This window comes from Mus pahari, chromosome 20, assembly GCF_900095145.1.
Source record: "Mus pahari chromosome 20, PAHARI_EIJ_v1.1, whole genome shotgun sequence".
Taxonomy (NCBI): domain Eukaryota; kingdom Metazoa; phylum Chordata; class Mammalia; order Rodentia; family Muridae; genus Mus; species Mus pahari.
In genome coordinates, this window is record NC_034609.1 from 34,236,807 (window position 1) to 34,256,616 (window position 19,810).

At 48.8% G+C, this 19,810-nt stretch overlaps 2 protein-coding genes across 2 annotated transcripts in view; one reads left to right on the top strand and one right to left on the bottom strand.

Annotated features, from left to right (window-relative positions):
• The window catches only part of Cog4 (component of oligomeric golgi complex 4), a 32,592-nt gene extending 21,462 nt beyond the window's left edge, over positions 1-11,130 (top strand). The window contains exons 12-19 of the mRNA XM_021220397.1: positions 710-875; positions 5,290-5,352; positions 7,617-7,733; positions 8,318-8,410; positions 9,496-9,579; positions 9,793-9,894; positions 10,320-10,448; positions 10,654-11,130. Of these exons, the coding sequence (XP_021076056.1) occupies positions 710-875; positions 5,290-5,352; positions 7,617-7,733; positions 8,318-8,410; positions 9,496-9,579; positions 9,793-9,894; positions 10,320-10,448; positions 10,654-10,788 (889 nt within the window). The 3' untranslated portion in view covers positions 10,789-11,130. The remainder of the gene's footprint in view (positions 1-709; positions 876-5,289; positions 5,353-7,616; positions 7,734-8,317; positions 8,411-9,495; positions 9,580-9,792; positions 9,895-10,319; positions 10,449-10,653) is intronic.
• A 224-nt stretch (positions 11,131-11,354) lies between these two features.
• The window catches only part of Fcsk (fucose kinase), a 20,591-nt gene continuing 12,135 nt past the window's right edge, over positions 11,355-19,810 (bottom strand). The window contains exons 12-24 of the mRNA XM_021220272.1: positions 19,427-19,528; positions 19,136-19,306; positions 18,651-18,715; positions 17,920-18,290; positions 16,739-16,949; positions 16,425-16,591; positions 16,121-16,342; positions 15,610-15,753; positions 15,334-15,453; positions 12,908-13,095; positions 12,719-12,818; positions 12,128-12,351; positions 11,355-11,986 (exon numbers count right to left, since the gene is read on the bottom strand). Of these exons, the coding sequence (XP_021075931.1) occupies positions 11,867-11,986; positions 12,128-12,351; positions 12,719-12,818; positions 12,908-13,095; positions 15,334-15,453; positions 15,610-15,753; positions 16,121-16,342; positions 16,425-16,591; positions 16,739-16,949; positions 17,920-18,290; positions 18,651-18,715; positions 19,136-19,306; positions 19,427-19,528 (2,205 nt within the window). The 3' untranslated portion in view covers positions 11,355-11,866. The remainder of the gene's footprint in view (positions 11,987-12,127; positions 12,352-12,718; positions 12,819-12,907; positions 13,096-15,333; positions 15,454-15,609; positions 15,754-16,120; positions 16,343-16,424; positions 16,592-16,738; positions 16,950-17,919; positions 18,291-18,650; positions 18,716-19,135; positions 19,307-19,426; positions 19,529-19,810) is intronic.

Here is a 19,810-nt window from a genome sequence, read left to right on the forward strand (position 1 = left end):
CCCAGTCTCCAGATTAGGTTCACTGGTGAGCCTTCCAATTCTGGATTGTAGTTCATTTCAAATATAGTCAAGTTGACAACCAGGAATAGCCACTACAAGCATGTGTTCCCCTTGCAGAATAGATAAATATTTAAAAATGATATAGAAACCATGCTGTCTATTCTGTAAATGTAGAACTGGGGCATAGAGAAATTATATATATTGTGACCCTTTGTCATGGGTCACAGACCTCTTAACAAGTAGAACAGAGAAGCTGGTATTGACTTGACGCAAAATGTGTTTCGGCTCCTACATGGTACTACTTTCCACTGAGCTCTACTGTCTCCTCTTGTGGTGATAACTGAAAGCCTGATGAAGAAGTAAACATTAGCTACCACCACGGTGACAGCGTCAGGACCTCCATGGACAGTGTTGTTGCTGAAGACCGGGGTCTTCCTACCCTTCCCCACCTCTGCTGTCCAGTACATGATGGCTGGTCTTTTTCTTTTATCTTGTATTTTATAAAAGAAGTGACCAGTCTCCTTTATATATGCTTAGAATCTTTGAGCAAGTACTGGTTGCTGTCCTGCCCTGGCCCCTGAGGTCTCTCCTACAGTAGTCTCCACCCCAAAAGAGCAGCTGGTACAGTTGTGTCAGGCTCGTGGGTGCTCTGTTCTTGCTGTCCTGAAGGCCAGGTTGAACAGTCTGCATATGCCATTCTGCCCCACAGGGATGTTCTATGTAATAAGCTAAGAATGGGCTTCCCAGCTACCACCTTACAGGACATCCAGCGTGGGGTGACAAGTGCCGTGAACATCATGCACAGCAGCCTCCAGCAGGGCAAGTTTGACACCAAAGGCATCGAGAGCACTGATGAAGCCAAGCTGTCCTTCCTGGTAGGTGGCCATTGGGTCCGCAGCTGGGGGCAGATTTTCTTAAGCATTATTGTAAGTTTGAAATAGGTTTTGTGGCCAAGGCTGGTCTTGATCTTGGTACATAATGAAGAATAACCTTTACTTTCAATGTTCCTGCCTCTGCCTTTGGAGTGCTAGGATTACAGGTATGTGCCCTGTTTTAGCAGTGCTGGGCAGGGTGCACTCTATCAACTGAGCCACATTCTCAGACTCCTTCAAAGGTTATACTATAACTCCTTAGTCATAGCATAAAAAGCCTCAGGGTGAGGACTTTTTCTCTAGAACCTAATGGAAAAGGAAAACACCTTTAAGGAAAGTTCTAGGTTCTGAAACCACTTCTTACCAGAAACCTGCTCTGAGTGATCAGAGGCAGAAAATGTACTTTTTTTTTTCTTCTTTTTTCTAAAAGCCGAACTTCTTCACTTCTTAGTGTTCTTAGAAGCTGTTAAGGGGCTCCACACTGTATGTGCCCACCAAAACCAACTCTAACATTGGTGCCAGGCTTTTATACTGCTTTTCTGAGGGAAGGCTGACAGTCTAGATCCTTTTGCCTCCCAAGACTGCTTTTCTAGTAACTTCCTCTTTAGAACATGCCTGTAATCTTGGGACTTTGGAAGCTGAGAAAGATGGCTCATGAATTCAGGGTTATCCTGGGCTACTATCAAGACTGTTTCAAGGAGGGGAGGGTCCATTTAGCCTCACAGAGACAAGTAAGAGAGCAAATGAACCAGTGGGCCTTCCCGGTCTCTGGCACACACTCACTGGACGTGCATGGGAACAGAACTGCCCTGATCCTTTGTGTTGTCCTCCACCTCCACTAGACATGAGCTTGGTGCCTGAAGCCTAGAGGTTGAAGGAAACACCAAAGTTGAGCTTTCAGACAGCCATCCACAGACGGATGAAGTACACAAATGTGTTCATGCAGCTCTTAGTGCTCATCTTCTCTCGGATCCAGGTTCTTGGTCTCAGAGGCATTGGCTGCAACCTTACTGAAACCTTAACCAATGTGAGGAAATCACACTAACTAGTCACCAGACACATCCAACATGGTTATTCTATCTCTTCTTGAGACAGGTGTAGTGGTTCACACCTTTAATCCCAGCACTCAGGAGGCAGAGGCAAACAGATCTCTCTGAGTTCCAGGCCAGCCTGGTCTACATAGCTCCAGGCCAGCCAAGGTCATTTTGTCTCAAAAAACAAAAAGAAAAAAAACATCTGTCCAATGCTGTATGATATCACGGGTATGGCCAAAAGGAGGACCAACCTAAACCTGGTAGTGTACACCTATAATAATTAAAAACAGAAAAAAAGAAAAGATAGCCAGGCGTGGTGGTGCCCGCCTTTAATCCTAGCACTCCGGAGGCAGAGGCAGGCAGATTTCTAAGTTTGAGGCCAGCATGATCTACAGAGTGAGTTCCAGGACAGCCAGGGATACACAGAGAAACCCTGTCTCAAAAAACTCAAAAAAACTCAAAAATAAAAAAAGGAGAAAAAGAGGAGCTCTAAAAAATATTTACTTATGAAATGTATTGCTTTTTGAGAACTTTGCCAAAAAGGCCCAACAAACAACATCACACTGATTACCCTACTCTTTTTTTTTTTTTTTTTTACAGAACTTAGTATTAATACCTATTATTATTATTCTTTCTTGCTGGGCCCAGCACTTACTGGCCTCTTGGGATTTATGACATTAGCGCTTCATGTCTTTGACTAGGCATCTGTTTGTTTTACTTGGTTTTTGTTTGCTTTTTTGTTTGTTTCTTGTGTTTTTTAAAAGAATTACTTATTATATGTATATGAGTACACTGTAGCTGTCTTCAGACACACACCAGAAGAGTGCATCAGATTCCATTACAGAGGTTGTGAGCTACCATATGGTTGCTGGGAATTGAACTCAAGACCTTTGGAAGAGCTATCTCGCCAGCCCATTTTTGTTTTTTTCAGTGCTGGAAATTGAATGTAAAGCTTCACACATGCCAGGCAAGCACAGCACCCCTAAGATCTGTCCCCCAATGCTTGATTTGGGCCAAAGTCTCACCAACTTTCTCAGGCTTGCCTAGTGCCTCCATAGCCCAGGCAGGTCTTGAAATTATACCTGCTTTCCTCAGCCTCTGAGCGTATGGATTACTGGCACAGGCCGAAAGCCTAGTTGGTCTTTTGTTTCAGCCTCTTAACCTAACCCATCTGCCTTTCCACTACATGACTTCTCACATCCCCAAGGCTGGCTACTGAGTGCCTTTGCTCTCACTCATTGTTCTTCTGTGTAGACAGTTTCATTGTTTTGTTGGAGTTTTTTAAGGACAGGCTCTCTTTATGTAGCTCAGGCTGTCCTGGAACTCTCTTTGTAGACCAGGCTGGCCTTAGAGATCAGCCTGCCTCTGCCTCCCAAGTGCTGGGATTAAAGGACTTTACCAACACAATAGGTTGACAATTTCATTGTTAGGAGGCCCACATGAGAAAGCCAAAAGAAAAGGGGCGCTAAATCCTTGGTGACAGATTTCTAGTCTTTCTGGTTCCAAACACTTAAAATGTCATTACTCCCATTACAAATCCTATTTTGACATTTTGGTTGTGAGCCTAACCTTTACTGACTTAACCATCTCTCCAGCCCCACAAAGCCTCTTGGTATGACACTTTGGTTCATTTAGCTGTCAAAATGAGTTCCCCAACTCTACTGAAATCTCATTTTCTTTTTCTTTTTTTATAGACACTTCCATTTTTTATTTAAATTGTAAAAAATAATAATTCCAAACAAGAGTCACCATTAACCCCATGACAGCTCAACAGGCAAGGCCCTGCTTCCTTCTGTCCCTTCTTAGAAGTCCCCTTTGCCTAATCAGGGGACAAGGGGGGGGGGGAGAACCCTTGCACAAATATGTGGAACGTGAGCATTCTAGCTTTGTAAATTCAATTCAACCATGGAACCTTCCTGAATAACTCAAACCAAAATGTCTTCCTCCAGATGTCTTCCTCCTTGTCACTTTTGTCCCCATTTTTTGTTTGTTTGTTTTTTGTTTTGTTTTTGTTTTTTGAGACAGTGTTTCTCTGTGTAGTCCTGGCTGTCTTGGAATTCACTCTGTAGACCAGGCTGGCCTGGAACTCAGAAATCCGCCTGCCTTTGCCTCCCAAGTGCTGGGATTAAAGGTGTGCGCCGCCGCCGCTGCCACTGCCCGGCTTATCCCCATTTTTTAAAGATGATTTCATGTAATCCAGGTCAGCCTCAATTCACTATACAACCAAAATTGACTTTGAAATTCTGATTTTCATGCCTTTGCCTCCTGAATACTAGAATTATGTGAGCCCTACCATATCTGGTTCATGCAGTGCTGGGAATCAAACCCAGGGTTATATGATGTCTCTCTGTAAGCATTCCACCAACCCAGTCACATCCCTTTACTGCTTTTTCCCCAGGAGGTAGTGGGGTGTGTGTGAGTGTGTGTGTGTGTGTGTGTGTGTGTGTGAGAGAGAGAGAGAGAGAGAGAGAGAGAGAGAGAGAGAGAGAGAGAGAGAATAAATGCACATGGGAAAGGAGGGTGTGTGTGCCTTTCATTGAGAGTGCAGAAGAGGATTTCAGAGCCCTTGGAGCTGTAGTTATAGGCACTGTAGGTGCTGACATGTAGACTCTAGTCCTCTTGATCATGCAGTACCATGCAGTATGCTCTCATAACTGCTGAGGTGTCTCTCCAATCCCTACACTGCTTTTACGATTATTCTCAGAGACATGTGAGTCACAAAAGAAGGAGCCCTTAGTCCACACTAGGGACTCATGGATTCTAATTCCTACTCTAGTGTTGTGAACTTTCCACTGTAAATTTGTTTCCATCCCTGTTTTATTTTTTATCATAATGTTTATCACTATCAGACTTACATCTTTAGTATCAGGGGCAGGAGGCTGGGCCAGGGCTGGCGCTAGGAATTCAGTCCAGGGTTTTGGTCCTGCTACCATCACTAAAGTATAGTGCCTGCTATAAGGGGGTGTATGTTGATTGTTTTGCTGCAGTGTTTTTTTTTTTTTCTCACTATCTAGAACAGTGCCTGGCTCATCACAAGTGTTCGGTATATGTTTGCAATCCTTACCGAGGCCTGAGACTTTGGAGTCCAGGACTTACCACAAACCTGCTTGCCTGAAATGTTCTTGGTCTATAAGTAATATGGAGCCTGGGGTGTGACACTTCTGCAGTCAGTATGGTGTTTCTGCTTTGGTATAGGGGACAGGAGAAAGCATGAGCCTGGCTCACCATTCAGAGCCAAGATCTGAGCATCCTGCCTAATAACAAAGGTGCAGGCCTCCCTCAGGCTGCAGACTCACACTTGCTCTTCTCAGATGGTGTTTGAGTGGGCAGCGAGCCCGGTGAGCAGGAAGTAGCAGTAACATTCCTTCTCCATCATCTTCCAGGTGACTCTGAACAATGTGGAAGTCTGCAGTGAAAACATCTCAACTCTCAAGAAGACTCTGGAGGTACAAGGGGAATTGTCTGTCAGGTTTTATTTTTATTATCATTAATTTATTTTATGTATGAGTACTCTCATACACATAGTGTATACCACCATGCCAGAAGAAGGGGACAGATCCCTGTATAGATGGTTGTGAGCCATCATGTGGTTGCTGGGAATTGAACTCAGGACCTCTGGGAGAGGGCACAGTACTCTTAACCACAGAGTTATCTCTCCAGCCCTGTCTTATCAGTTTTTAATAGATTAGAGCCACTCATAGGGCAAGCATTTTTGTTTTGTTTTTAAGTTCAAAGTTATTTATAATCTGTTTCTAAATATGTAACTCATAAGTGTGTATGTGTGTGTGTGTGTGCAAGTGTGTTTATTTATTTACTTAAGTTTTTTACAGGGACAGTTTCTCTGTGTAGCTCTGGCTGTCTAACCTATCTCTTCCTCCTAAGTGCTGGGATTAAAGCCGTGCCCATCTGGGCTAGGAATTTAAATAAATAATAAAAGCAAAATGCTTAAACTAGGCCCTAGCTAGCCCAGAGTAAGCACTTAAATCTCAAGGACCTGAGATTATGGTCTTTCTCTTTTGATAGCCAGACTAAAAAAGGATGGTTTTTAGAAACAGGGTTTCTCTGTGTAGCTCAGTTGTCACGCAACTCACTCTAGACCAGGCTGGCCTTGAACTTACATTCACCTGCCTCTGCCTCTCTAATCCTGGCATTAAAGGCGTGTGCTACCACTGCCCAGATGTTTTATTTGTTTGTTTTTGTTTTGTTTTTAATTTACTTCCTTATTTATTGTTAGGTATGTGCATGATAGAGAGACAGGACATGCATGCCACAACACACATGGATGTTAAAGGACAAATTTCTGAAGTCAGTTCTCTCTTTCTGTATGTTTCCTAGGGATTAAACATGGAACTTATTTGGCAAATACCCTTACCTGCAAATCTGTCGCACCAGACTTGTAAGACCTTTAAACAGAAACTGAAGTCATAGGCAGTGTATCCCAGTGCCTACTATGTACCAGGCCTACTATGTACCAGGCTAAGCACTTTGTGTATTGTCTCACACAACTCATCCGTAAAGGGAATGGGATTCCATGTTCCTTATTTTTTTTCAGTTTTGAGACAGGATCTCACTATACAGTCCTGGCTGGCCTGAATCAGAGATCCTCCTGCTTTTGCCTCTTGAGTGCTGGGTTAAAGGTCTACTGTACTGTAACCTGGCAGTGCTGGGGCTCAGAAGGCAGGAGGGTATCTATGAGTTCCAGGACAGGCAAGGCTACACAGAGAAAACCGATCGTGGGGAGAGGGGAGATGTGCTGTGATCTTTGCTACTTTGTGGGTTCTTTTTTCCGCCCTTTATCTCCCCACCCCCTTTTCACCTTCTATCTCAAGATAGGAGAAAAGGAAGGATAGAGGGAGGAGAGAGAGAGATCTGTGAATCTAATTTCGTTCTCATAGCTTCTTTAAGCACAACTACTAACAAACCACAACCAGTCCTCTCGTGAACAACCTCCAACCCCCACCTATCAGGGCTCTAGCAGTTATATCCTCTGAGAAATCCCCAGAATTTCAAATGTTACATGATCGCAGAAACTAGAGCAGGAGGCAAATCGTCCTCATCTACTTCAGACAGTCCAAAGCAGCCAAATATCCCACACATGGAATTACTATGAAAATACTTTGTTATAGTTCTGTGTTTTAAACAAAACAAAATTACACAGTTGTCACCACAGTATGCATCTGTTCTCATAGAAAGGGAACTGACACTCAGCAACTGAATGGTTTCCCTGAAGTCATTTAAGAAATACATGACTCCGGGCTTGGAGAGATGGCTCAGGGTTAAGAGCACTGACTCCTCTTCCAAAGGTCCTGAGATCAAATCCCAGCATCCACATGGTGTTTCACAACCATCTGCACATCTATAGTGTACTCACATATATAAAATAAACAAATCTTTTTTTTAAAAAAAAAAAAAAAAGAAGAAGAAGAAGAAGAAAAAAATATATGACTGAACCAGGACTCGAACCTAGAAATGTAGAAATGTTGACCTTAAATGTATAAAATAAAACGTTGTGCCATATGTTTTATTCTCTTCCTCAGACACTGGTGTCCCACATTAAAAAGGGGGTGAGAGCAAAGTAGAGAATCCCCACTATACAAGTCTCAGAGGGTAACCTAGCGAAGGCCAAACGGCCACTTGTGTGCTGACCCTCTCTGCCCCTGCTCACCCGATGGCATAGACAGTCAGTTTCTAAAGCTGTGTTTTTCCCTAGAGTGACTGCACCAAGCTCTTCAGTCAGGGCATTGGAGGGGAACAGGCCCAGGCCAAGTTTGACAGCTGCCTTTCTGACTTAGCTGCCGTGTCCAGCAAATTCCGAGACCTCTTGCAGGTAAGCCTGAGTTCCGGTCTGAGACCTCTTGCAGGTGAGCCTGAGTTCCGGTCTGAGACCTCTTGCAGGCAAGCCTGAGTTCCAGCTGCTGCCCTGATGCTCTTGGAAGACTGTTAGCTGACTTAGCATTCGCTGTGTGCAGGAAACAAGAAGAGGATAGGGCAAGGACAGAGCAGCCAGCCACTGAAGGCACACACAGCCCTTGGAACTAAGGGCCCACTGTTCTTTTTACCATGTGTTACATGGACAGCTAGCATATGTTCCCTTAGAATCTCTGCTGGGGCCCAAGATGACGAGAGCCCTCAGAAAGATGTCCAGAGGAGCTGGACCACATGGTTCAATGATACTTGACTGTAGCCACAGGCACTGTCCTGCATGAGGCATTATGAAATCGCCTTTTGAGATTTACTAAGACAGTCTCAGTACCTTATCTCTGGACCTGAATCTGCACAGATCTGGAAAGGGGCGCATTCCTGTCATGGCCTCCACTATGGGACCCTCAGCTGCAGGAGTACAAAGAGGGCTGGAAGATAAGGTAGGAGGTGGAGCATGAGTCTGACGTGTCTCTGTCTGTCCTGTTGCAGGAAGGGTTGGCGGAGCTCAACAGTTCAGCAGTCAAGCCGCAGGTGCAACCTTGGATCAACACTTTTCTCTCAGTCTCACACAGCATCGAGGAGGTCGGCCTGACCACTGCAAAGGCAGTGAATCATCTGGGCAGAGTAGACCTTTAGTGCTGCCAGCCCACCTCCATCCATCCGAGATTAGACTCCTCCCAGGAAGCAGCTTGTGGCCATAAGAATGACATGTGAAGGAAGGGACCTTGCCTTCTCGTGACTCTTTAATACAGAGGCACATTTTGCCCCACCTACCATAGACCTAGGACTGTTTTGATTTTTTGAGATAGAGTCTATGTAGCCCTGGCTAGCCTTAAACTCACAGAGCTCTGCCTGCCTCTGTCCCCCAAGTGCTCTGCCACCACACCCAACCATATAAGAGCTTTTTTTATTATTTATTTATTTATTTATTTATTTAGTATATATCTGTACACGGCTATCTTCAGACACTCCAGAAGAGGGCATCAGATTTTTGTTACAGATGGTTGTGAGCCACCATTCAGTTGCTGGGATTTGAACTCAGGACCTTTGGAAGAACAGTTGGTGCTCTTAACCGCTAAGCCATCTCACCAGCCCATAAGAGTTTTATCCTCCTAGCCTAGCCTTGCCCCAGTGTATGAGCCACTGCTGCAGCCCAGAACTGTTCCTTAGCTTGACGTAAGCCCAGGAACATGCTCCAGCCTGGGACTGAAGCTGGCTTTCTGAGTTTGGTTAGGAGCTTTATTTGTTTGGGGTTTGGTTTTAAATGGGATTTTTGTTTGTTTTGTTTTGTTTTGTTTTGTTTGAGGCAGTGTTTCTCTTTGTAGCCCTGGCTGTCCTGGAATTTACTCTGTAGACCAGGCTGGCCTCGAACTCACAGAGATCCACTTGTCTCTCCCTTCTGAGTGCTGGTATGAAAGGTGTGCACCACCACTGCCTGGCTGAAAGGGGGATAATTGTATTTTTTATTTTATTTTATTTTATTTTTTTAGGCAAGTGTCTCATCTCCCTGTGTAACCAAGGCTGACATCAAACTTAGCCTTACCTCAGCCTCTGTGGTTACACCATGCCCTTGCAGGCTGTTTTACCTAAGATGGCAGAGGAGGGTGAGGGTAAGTGGTGCTTCTTAGAAAGAGGCCCTGACAACCCCCACTTGCTTCTCACAATAGGAAGAATTCAATGACTATGAGGCCAACGACCCCTGGGTACAGCAGTTCATCCTCAACCTGGAACAGCAGATGGCAGAGTTCAAGGTGAGGGTTTGTGGAGTTACCCATAATGCCCTCAACAGCATCCCGTGGCCTGCACTCTTGCTGTAGATCCAAAGGCCGTGCTGAGTGACAGGCTGTGCTGAGTGACAGCCCGTGGAGGCACTGCCTCTTCATGTAACTGTCTCATTGGAAGACTCTCAGTAATAAAGGCAGAGGAGCTTGACGGGACTCCTCCTGATACAAGCTTTTGTGCAGGCCAGCCTGTCCCCAGTCATCTATGACAGCCTAACCGGCCTCATGACCAGCCTTGTTGCTGTTGAACTAGAAAAAGTGGTTCTGAAATCCACCTTCAACAGGGTAAGTTCCAGGGAACATGAGCCCACAGCTTTCTCCTAGTAGTCATGCCGTCCCAGAATTCCTATCCCCTTTGCCACCAGCACACCCTGCTTATCTAGGCCCTGCTCTGGCTGGCCCTTCCTTCCTTCCTTCCTTCCTTCCTTCCTTCCTTCCTTCCTTCCTTCCTTCCTTCCTTCCTTCTCTTTAACAATTATTTATTTGGTGGGGAGCACATGCCAGTGTACATGTGGACAACCTGTAGCTGTTTTAGTTCTCCATGTGGGTTCTGGGAATCAGACTCAGACCATCGGGATTAGTGGCAAGTACCTCTTCCTGCTGAGCCATCTCCTTGGCCTTTGCCTCCCATTTATGAGGGAGGGCCACTGAATTCTGCTTCATCATGGGGTTAGGCCTCAGAGACAAGGTTCATATTCATTCTCCTGTAGCTAGGCGGTCTGCAGTTTGACAAGGAACTCCGGTCACTCATTGCTTACCTTACCACTGTGACAACCTGGACCATCCGAGACAAGTTCGCCCGGCTCTCCCAGATGGCTACAATCCTTAATCTAGAGCGGGTATGTGACTCCCTCAGCCCACCCTAGGAAAGTGACTGGAAAGAGTCCATCACCAAGTTTCGAGCCCCCCTGTTCCCTCACTTGCTAGCAGCTCAGTTCTACAAGGCACCCCCTTCCTACATGTCCCTGCCTTGTCTCAGGAAAGCCCAGGAGCTTCCCTCAGAATGGACTCAACCTCTGCTGACTAGTATACTCTTCCTCACAGGTGACCGAGATACTAGATTACTGGGGGGCTAACTCTGGCCCTTTGACATGGCGCCTCACCCCTGCTGAAGTGCGACAGGTGCTGGCTCTTCGCATAGACTTCCGCAATGAGGATATCAAGCGGCTGCGCCTGTAGCTGCCATGTGCTGCCATGTGGCCCACCAGACTTCCGGACCTGTTTTCTAAGCAGCTACAGCCAAAGAGCTATGCAAAACTCTTAGGTCAGCCACAGGTCCAGACTACACCACTGCATGGAAACCAGGAAGCAAGGCCTGCACTCACTGCGAAGTTCTCCCCAGGAGCAGTTAAGGCTGGAGGCAAAGGGAGGGCTTTCCCAACAGAGAGGTGGGGACTAAGCGGGCAGCATAGGCCTGGCCATCTGTCACTCTCTCGCCCGCACACTACAGCAGAGAGGTTGGAGGCACCTGGGGACCTAACGGCAAGGCTATGATGTTCACAAATAAAGACACTACCTGGAAACATGCTGTTATTTGGGCTGGTTGCTTGGACAAGGCCATCCCACTAGTGGCCTGCAGTCAGGTTTCCCCCATCTAGTCACCTAGCAGCGGGACCCTCATCCAGTCCTGAACTTCAACCCTCTCTTGGGCTCTCAGCACCAGGGGCTGGATCAGTCCAGGTGTGGCAGCTTCCCACAGTGCCAGAAGTAGGAATTTCTCCCAGCATAAAACAGTTTTCTGAAGACAAACTTGAAAATTAGAATTTATTCCAAGGATGCTTGAGTTGAGAACCCACTGCCCCCAGGTTCCTTTGACACTGTAGTGTTGTTGGAAAGGCTTAGGTTATCAAAAACTTGCTGTAGACTGTGGCAGAAAGTGGTTCACTACCACAGACCTGAGAACACACCTTCACTCTTCCCTGGCACCTGCTGTAGAAGGCTGAGGATCAAAGTTGCTATGGGAATGCCTGAAAGTCTATCTTCAGAGTTGGTCTGATTGTCATCCTTTCCAGGACCCTAGGAGGCCTATACTGGGCCATGGAATTTGTAGAGTCCACATGAGACAGTGTGACTAAGACCTCCCTTAATCCAGATGAAATAGAGGCCAAGTCTTAGCCACTGCCACCATGAAGCACAGTACTGTTTGCAAACACTACCTCTTCTGTCCAAGCCTTGCTTCCTTCCTTAGCAGCAGACTTGAAGAGGTAGGTGAGGGACAGCAAAGTGAGCCCCACTGAAGGGACGCACAGCTGGAGCTCTAGGTGTTGCCCGATTCAGAAGGCCCAGCCCCACAAAGATGGGTGTCGTGTCCTAGCAGCTGCAGGCTCAGGCCCTGAGTGTCCACTTCCACCAGGTGGACGCTGTAGTTGCCGAGGCCCTGGATAGGACGAAGGTGTTGAGAGCTTTAGACAAGTCCCAGGCCTTTTGGACTGATAGTGGGGCCAGGAGGACTATGAGTTGATAGGCCACAGCTGGGTGTTTCACTCCAACCAACATCCAACCTTATACCAGCACATACCTCAGCTTTGGCCAGGACAGCTTCCAGGGCCTCTTTCTGCCGCGGTTCCTTGGTCAATAGATAGAGAAAGCCCCCACCACCTGCCCCTGCCAGGCTTTGGCCATACGCATAAGGGGCCAGGACATCCATCATTCGCTGCACAGCCAGCGGCTCACAGCCTGGGGCCATAAGCTTCTTCTGCTCCCAGTATGAGGTCAGGTACTGTCCCAGCAGAGGCAGATTTCCTGGGGATAGGAGAGGGGATGATTAGGTGATAACTTTTGCAGAGGGAAGGGAGTATCAAAACACATGTCTTCACCAACTGCACAGGGTTGAGGGCTAATATGCACAGAGCAACTAGCATGGTGCCATCAGTATTCTATAGCCTCATCGTTGGGGCTTGAGCAGCGCCCACTTCCCTCCAACTCAGTCAGGGTAGAGCCTCTTCCTTCTATTTCCTGGTAAATAGGATCAGAGGGCCATTCCCATGAGACAAGTTCTATACTGAGATAGGGCTCCCACAAGGAGAAAACAAGATCCCCAAGGACTTAATGTGTGGAGTTGTGTCTGGCCTGAGACAAGAGTTACCTCAGAATGGATAAACAAGCTCACCTTGGCGGAAAGCTTCAGCGCACTTCTCTGTCTGTCGCACCAGTCTGCGGGCATTCTGTACCACAACGGGCAACCTAGCATACCAGTTTCTCAGCACGTCCTACAGGCGGGACACGGACGGTGCCATGAGAATCGACTTCAGCCAAGCCCAGCCAGGAAATGCCTTCCTTATTCAGGGGCCGAGCTCACCTGCAGCAGATTCCGGGCCAATCGGGTCTTGCCGGTATAAACCAGGAGCAGATGGTCATTCATCTTCTGGACAAAGCCCTCAGGCACAGTGATTTCCTCCACCTCCACCTTTAGGGGCAGCTGGGCTCGGGAGCGCCCCACCTTGATGCCAGGCATTAGGCCACTGACTTGGTCCTGCCAGCCACCTCCTATGAATCCAAAGTCCTGTCACTATTGAACCTAAGTGATCCAACCTCACCCAGCCTTGTTTCATGGCCCTGAATGTGTAACTGGAACCAGAATGGGAATAGAGCTTCTCCCAGCTCTAGCTGAGACTAGTAAGCCATGACAGCAGGCCAGTCCCAGAAAGGGAAAGTTTTATTGCAGATCTATCACGAAATTAGAATTGGCAAAAGACACATCAGAAGTTAGACTTTCGTGTAATCTGCCAGTACCCGGACAATCTGTTTTCTAAGAGTCCTTGAAAAATAAGTTCATAGGAGCAAAAAGATGGCTCAGCAGTTAAAAGTGCTCACTGCTCTTGCAGTAGACCAGCATGTGGTTTCCAGCACCTACATCTGGCAGCTCACAACCACCTCTAACTCCAGCATACGGGGATTAAATTATGGGTACATGTACACATACCCATAAGGAGATACACATATAGAAAAATAAAATGTCTTTTTAAGAAAGGATGGCTGAAGAGAGCACTGGCTGCTTTTCCAGAGGACCCAGCTTCAATTCCCAGTGCTCCTATGATGTTGATAACTCAAGTCCCCGCGGGAATCCAACATCCACTTCTACTCTCTGCGTGTAGTGTACAAAACACCTGTGTATATATATAATAAGAAACCTAAAAATAAGTCAGGTAGTGGTGGCAGACACCTTTAATCCCAGCACTTGGAAGACAGAGGCAGACAGATTTCTGTGATCTCAAGACCAGCCTGTTCCACAGAGTGAGTTCCAGGACATCTAGGGCTAAATAGTAAGACTCTGTCTTGAAAAAAAACATTGGTGTGTGTGTAGGTATGTGCATATGAACGCAGTACCCAGAGAGGGTCAGATCCCTTGAAGCTGGATTTACCGGTGGCTATGAGCTAGGAACTCTCCAGCCCCTCCACCACCTGGAGCTCACCAATTGGCTACACTGCCTGGGAACTCCGTGTGCACGCCTCCTAGTACAGGTTTATAAGCACATGATTTCACACCTAGACTCTTGTACTGGTGCTGGGGATCTAAGGTCAGGTCTTCATGTTTGCACAGCAAGCGCTTTACCCACCAAGCTCTCTCTCTAACCTTCAGTCCCTCGGTAGTTAAGAATCTAAAGTACAGAATGAGGATGGAGAGAGAGTGCAGAAAATACCAAGAACTTGACTATACCCTTCTTCAGAGCACTCCAGTGGCTACTGATGAGTGCCTATGTCCCTTATATCCCATGACTTTTGATATTAAAGACATGTTTTTGCTCATTTTATCCCTAGACCGCAATAGAGTAAATTATCAATAAATGTCAGTTGACCGAATGAACTCGAATGGCCTCAAAAGGACACTGAAAGCTCTGATATCTAACTTTTGCTTATGTACTGCCTATTATGGGATTTGGGTCAGCACAAAGGCAGGGCTTCAGAGGAACTGGAGGAGACCCTGTGGTCAGGTATTCGTGCATCTTTGAGGCAGTTTCCTTCAAATTATACCAGAGATGAGACCGCTGGGTGAACAGAACGGTCTGGGATCTAGGACCAAACAAATGCGTGGCTGCTTTACATTATGCTCAGCTTCATGTACCATAATGGCCAGAAGGAGGTCTGGTGCCCAGACCCCCTCAGAGTGGTCTTAGCTTATAGTCTTAGCTGGGCCGTCATTGTTCCATTATACAGACAGCAGAGGGGCAAAATTCTTTATAGCCCAGAAAGTGACAAGTTGCCAGAAAGACAAGTCCATCCTCCATTCCAAACCCAGATCTGCCCCACAGTTTCCGAAGGACAGCCTGGAGTGGGTAGTCATGACGACTACCATCTGGGTACCCAATAACAAAAGGTGCAATTGGGCCTGGAGAGATGGCTCAGCAGATAAGAGCATTTACTCTCAGAGTACCTGGTTCAGTTCCCATCACCCATAGGGTGGCTCATTTCCACCTATTATCACCAGCTCCAGAGAATGCAGCACCTCTTCTGCCCTCCATAGGTCCCAGACAAGGTGCACTTACATATATCCAGGCAAATGTTCATACACACAAATCCAAAGGAACAATAGCTTCCAGCCCTCAAGGAGTAGGACCTTAGCTCCTTTGAGGTAAAATATTTTAAGTTGAAAAGCATCAGAAATCAAAGTGGTAAGGAAACTACAAGCATTTTACAGTTATATGGCTACTGATAAATCTAGGGGAGCCCGGCCTCCAGGGTCTATAAAAAAGGCAGAGTTCACCAGCACCCTGGACCACTGTGTACCTGTGGTGAGCATCTGCTCCAGGTGCAGCACTGCGTGGATAAGAGCCTCCGTGCCCACTGCCCGGCCTGCAGCCCGCTGCAAGGCAGCCAGGGCAGCCCCTGCCAGGATGCTGCTGGTGCCTACAGAACAGAGGAAGGCACCAGTCACGAGACACTTCTGCCCAATCCCACCAGTCCCACCCACTCTCTATGCTGCACAGAGGCCAGGGACCAGGACCACAAGCAAGAATGAAGAGTTGAGGCGGGGAAGGGTAACAACAGGGAACCAGGGCTTACCAAGACCAGAGCCGTGGGGCAGCTCTGACCACGTGTGTAGCTCAAAGCCACCATTAAAGGAGTGTAACAACTGTTCATGCAGAGGGAGCTCTGAGTGGAGATGCACAATACCAGCGCAGATAAAGGCTGCCTTCAGCAAGGCCCCTGAGGGATGAGCACAAAGGAAGGAGTTATACCCCTAGGCCGAGCTCAGCCTCACTTAACACACCAACCCCGCAATTTCCCAACCCAATTGGAGTTCCTCTGGTAGGACAGTGCAGGCCACATCCTCAAACCATAAAAGGGCATCTAGGCTCTCTACCACAGGCAGATGTGTTCTGCAACAGCTGGTACCTAAGAAGGGTAACTGTCAGCCCTTTCTAGTCTTTCAGAGCTCCTCAGACATACTGGTGAGCCCTAAGGTCAGCTCCCAGTAGTCCGCAGTCCTCTGTGGATAGATATCCAAGGTCTGCCCCCATCCCAGCTAGCTCTGGCTGCCATCCCTCCTTGACGATGTTCTAATTGTCCTGACCTGGGGCATGAGGCTGGCAGTAATCTCGCAAGTCATCCAGGCTCCGGCACACTATCCTCATGGTCATCTCATCCTGCCGAGGTCCCACTGCCAGCCAGAGCTCAGGCTCCGGGATGCGGCGTGCCTTGGCCCCGATGGGCCGGCGGCCATCCACCCGCACAGCCAGGCCCAACACTGCTCCTCCAAGCTCATAGGCAATGGGCGGTGTGTCACTCCAGCCCCCTAGAGCAGTTCAACAAAGTGGTCACAGAGCCTGCCAGCCTGACTCTGAGGAGGTTACCCATACCTCGCCCAAGGAACTCACCAGAGAAATCCACACGGGCTGGGCACTCAGTCACCACCCACTGCCCGGGCGCGGGCAGCTCCACAGGCTGGGTGGAGACAAAGTGCCGGGCCGTCATCACAGCCTGGCGGATCAGGATCTGCTCGGCCCCCTCGTAATGGCGGGCAGCTCGAACCAGCAAGGCAGGCCTGACAGGAGGGAAGACAGTCTCATGGAGCCCCAAACTGGGAGTAGACTTGCCGTGGTCAGTCTGAACGTCCTCTCTGAGCCTCCCAGTATCAGGAGATCCTTCCACAGATGGCTCCTTGACAGGTTCTAATTTGATTAACACCCACCTGGTCAGCCACTTCTCTCTCTCCTGGGCAAGCGCCTCCACACCCCTCATCAGGTCTCCACACTCCAAGTATGAGAGAGGCTGAATCCACTCAGGGTTGGCAGCTGGCCCACTGCGCAAGCCTCCTCGGCCCTCTGCCATGCAGCCCAGTACATCTGCCACACAAGCCAGAGCCCGGGCTGCCACGCCAGGATCTTCTGCCCCAGCTGCAACTGAGGGACCAGGAGTTAGGGGTTCCAGAAGAGAAGGCTCTGGCCTCTAATACTCTACCCAGGCTCAACCATCCCCAAGTACTCCAGGCTCCTCATTGCTACAAGCTTTTGTCAAGGTATGTCCCTCCCTGTGAACACACCCTACTCTGCCTAGCAAAGGTTTTATTCTGCTAGCTCCAACGAAAACGCATCCCACACTGCTGCCTGAGGTGTTAGAGTGGCTCAGAGTTCAGGCTTGAGTCACTGAGAAACCTTGGGGCAAACTCACTTGCTGCCACACCTGACCACCTGAATTCAATCTACACACACACACACACACACACACACAGTGGGTTTGGTTTGGTTTGGTTTTTCACAATAGGGTTCTTTTGTGTACCCCTGGCTGTCCTAGAACTTGCTCTGTAGACCAGGCTGGCCTCAAACTCAGAGATCCGTCTGCCTCTGCCTCCAGAGTTCTGGGATTAAAGGTGTGTGCCTGCCCGGCTGAAATAAATATTTTTTAAAAAGAGTTCAGGGGTCAAACCACCTGGGTTCAAGCCTTCATCTCAGCTAACCGTGGGTGAGTGATCTGAACTGGGACAAGATTCCACTCCTCTCAGGGCCACTAATGAGTCACTTTCTACGTGGCTAAGACTCTTAGCCACCAGGCCATATGGTCCAGCTACCGTGTGGGAGAGCTGCCTACATGCCAGGTCCTTGCTAGAGCTTTGCACCCCCAACCTGGCACTCAGTACAGAACACACAGGCCTGTAGATGCTGTAAGGACCCAGAGTCTTAGCAACCGGGTGCCAAGCTCCCACTAAAAGCCTTGCTAACAAGGATGAAGGCTGCTAGAAAACAAAACTCCAGTGTTTCTTGCACTTTAGAATCACATGGCTTCCTAGTCCTTGCAATTGACAGCCCAGAGGGCAGGCAGGGCGGGCAGGCCACCACAGCCTAACTCCTTACTATTAACACCCAGAACACTCACCCTTGTCAAGTGTGGCCAGCAGGGGCCCAGAGCAACCTTCCCCGACAGCAGCCCGGATCAGTGGGCGTAGGCAGAGGTCCTGCCGAGCCTCTAACACGTGCCTTGCCTTCTGCAAGGCCTGGCAGAAGAACAGATCCCGGCGGAAGTCCAGTGTAGCAGCCCGGTCCACACAAGTTTGCAGCTGCTCCCAGGAGAGACGCCAGGAAGCTCGCCAGGTCCGCAGGGCCTCACCTCTGTGTTTTCGGGGATGCAGCATCCACAGCACATCCTGGGGCCCCAGGGCCCTCGTGGGGTGGAGCACAGGGAAAAGGCGGGCACTGAGGAGGCATCGATCTGAGGGGGGTGTATCTGGGTCCCACAGGTCCCAGTCTCTGGGGTGCAGAAAGGTGCATTAGTCGGAAGAAAGCTAAGGCCCCTGCCTCCTTTCCAAGCCTGTCTGTCAACTCATGGGGACAGGACATACGCCCCCATGGGTGGCACTAGTGGGTCACTAGGGGAGGGAGGCTATGCTGCCCTGTCAACTTGCCTAAGATACTGAATAAAAATCCCAAAGTGTAGACACAGCACAGCTAGGGCTGCAGAGCTGGGGAGAATACAACTGTTCCAGCTGTAGTAGGCCTAGCAGGGTGCTAAGAGGACTGGACAGAGCTGCCCAGGGCAAAGCTACAAAGCAGCAGCTACACTGGCTGCCTAGGCCCAAAGAGGCCTGCAGGAGCAAGCAGCTTACTTACCGAATGCCTGTCTTCTTGAAGAACTCATTCCAGGACATGTTGAGATACATGCCTGCCCCCTGTCTCTGGGGGAAGAGGAAGAAGCAGTCAGGAATGCAGGGGCCTTTGAAAGGGACTAGGGGACACCAGGCCAGAGACTGGGGAACAGATGCTCCAAAGGGGACTGGAAGAGAGAGACACACATACAGGAACAGGTTCTTTTAAGTCACTTTTAACACTTCCACCCAAATGCCTAGGATTTAGAGCAGAATCCTGAGGTCTACTCCTGATGGGGGCCAAGAGACCCAAAGCAATCTATCCTCTCTAAACCTCAACCACCAGCCTCTAACATGGGGATAAAGTTCTCGAAGGTCTATTGAGACGTCTGGTCATCTCCGCCCCCAGTCCATCCCTCAGGCCAGTGCTCAGAAATCCCTGTGATAGGGCAGAGGCAGACCCCTGGGGGTCGAAAGATGGAGACAGAGGAATGAGAGGGGGATGCCTACTTCCCAACTGTCCAGACGGCCAGCAAGAGTGAATACGCGGCTCAGGGAGCCACGCAGCCGCACATGGTGTCCCTGAAGGATGAAGTCATGGAGCTCCAGGCCATGCAGTGCCTCCGAGTGGGCTGTATCCAGACCACTCACAAAGCAGCCAGCGCCAATGCGAATGGGGCCCTGAAAGGAAGCGGGCAGGTATCTTGAGGTGAGGGGCAGGTACACTGGGCATCCCAACAATGACACCCACCCCACCCCAACCCCCGTCTGTTTCCCCCTGCCCATGCCATCAGGGCTCACCCTCAGGTGACAGTGTTGCAGGACACTGCGAGGCCCCAAGTGCACAGGGCCCTCCAGCAGGCAGCTGACCACGGAGCACGTAGCCTCTAGCAGCTGTGGCTCCTGTGAAGCCAGGGAAGAAAACCAGGAAAGCTGAAGACCAGGGGCAGGGCACCTCAATTCTTACTTGGAAACAAATAATCTAGGTGGAAAGTGTAAACACCCACTACACTCCAGGAACCTCAACCAGCCAGATCCCGCTCTAGACCTGTCCTGGCCCAAGCCAAAAAACTTTTCTCCATCCCATCTGGTCTATCCAGCACTCCCACCCTAAGGCCACCCCTGAATGCCATCTCTCCAGTCCTCAGCATTGTGTCTCCCCAAAGAACCTGCAGAAAGGTCCTT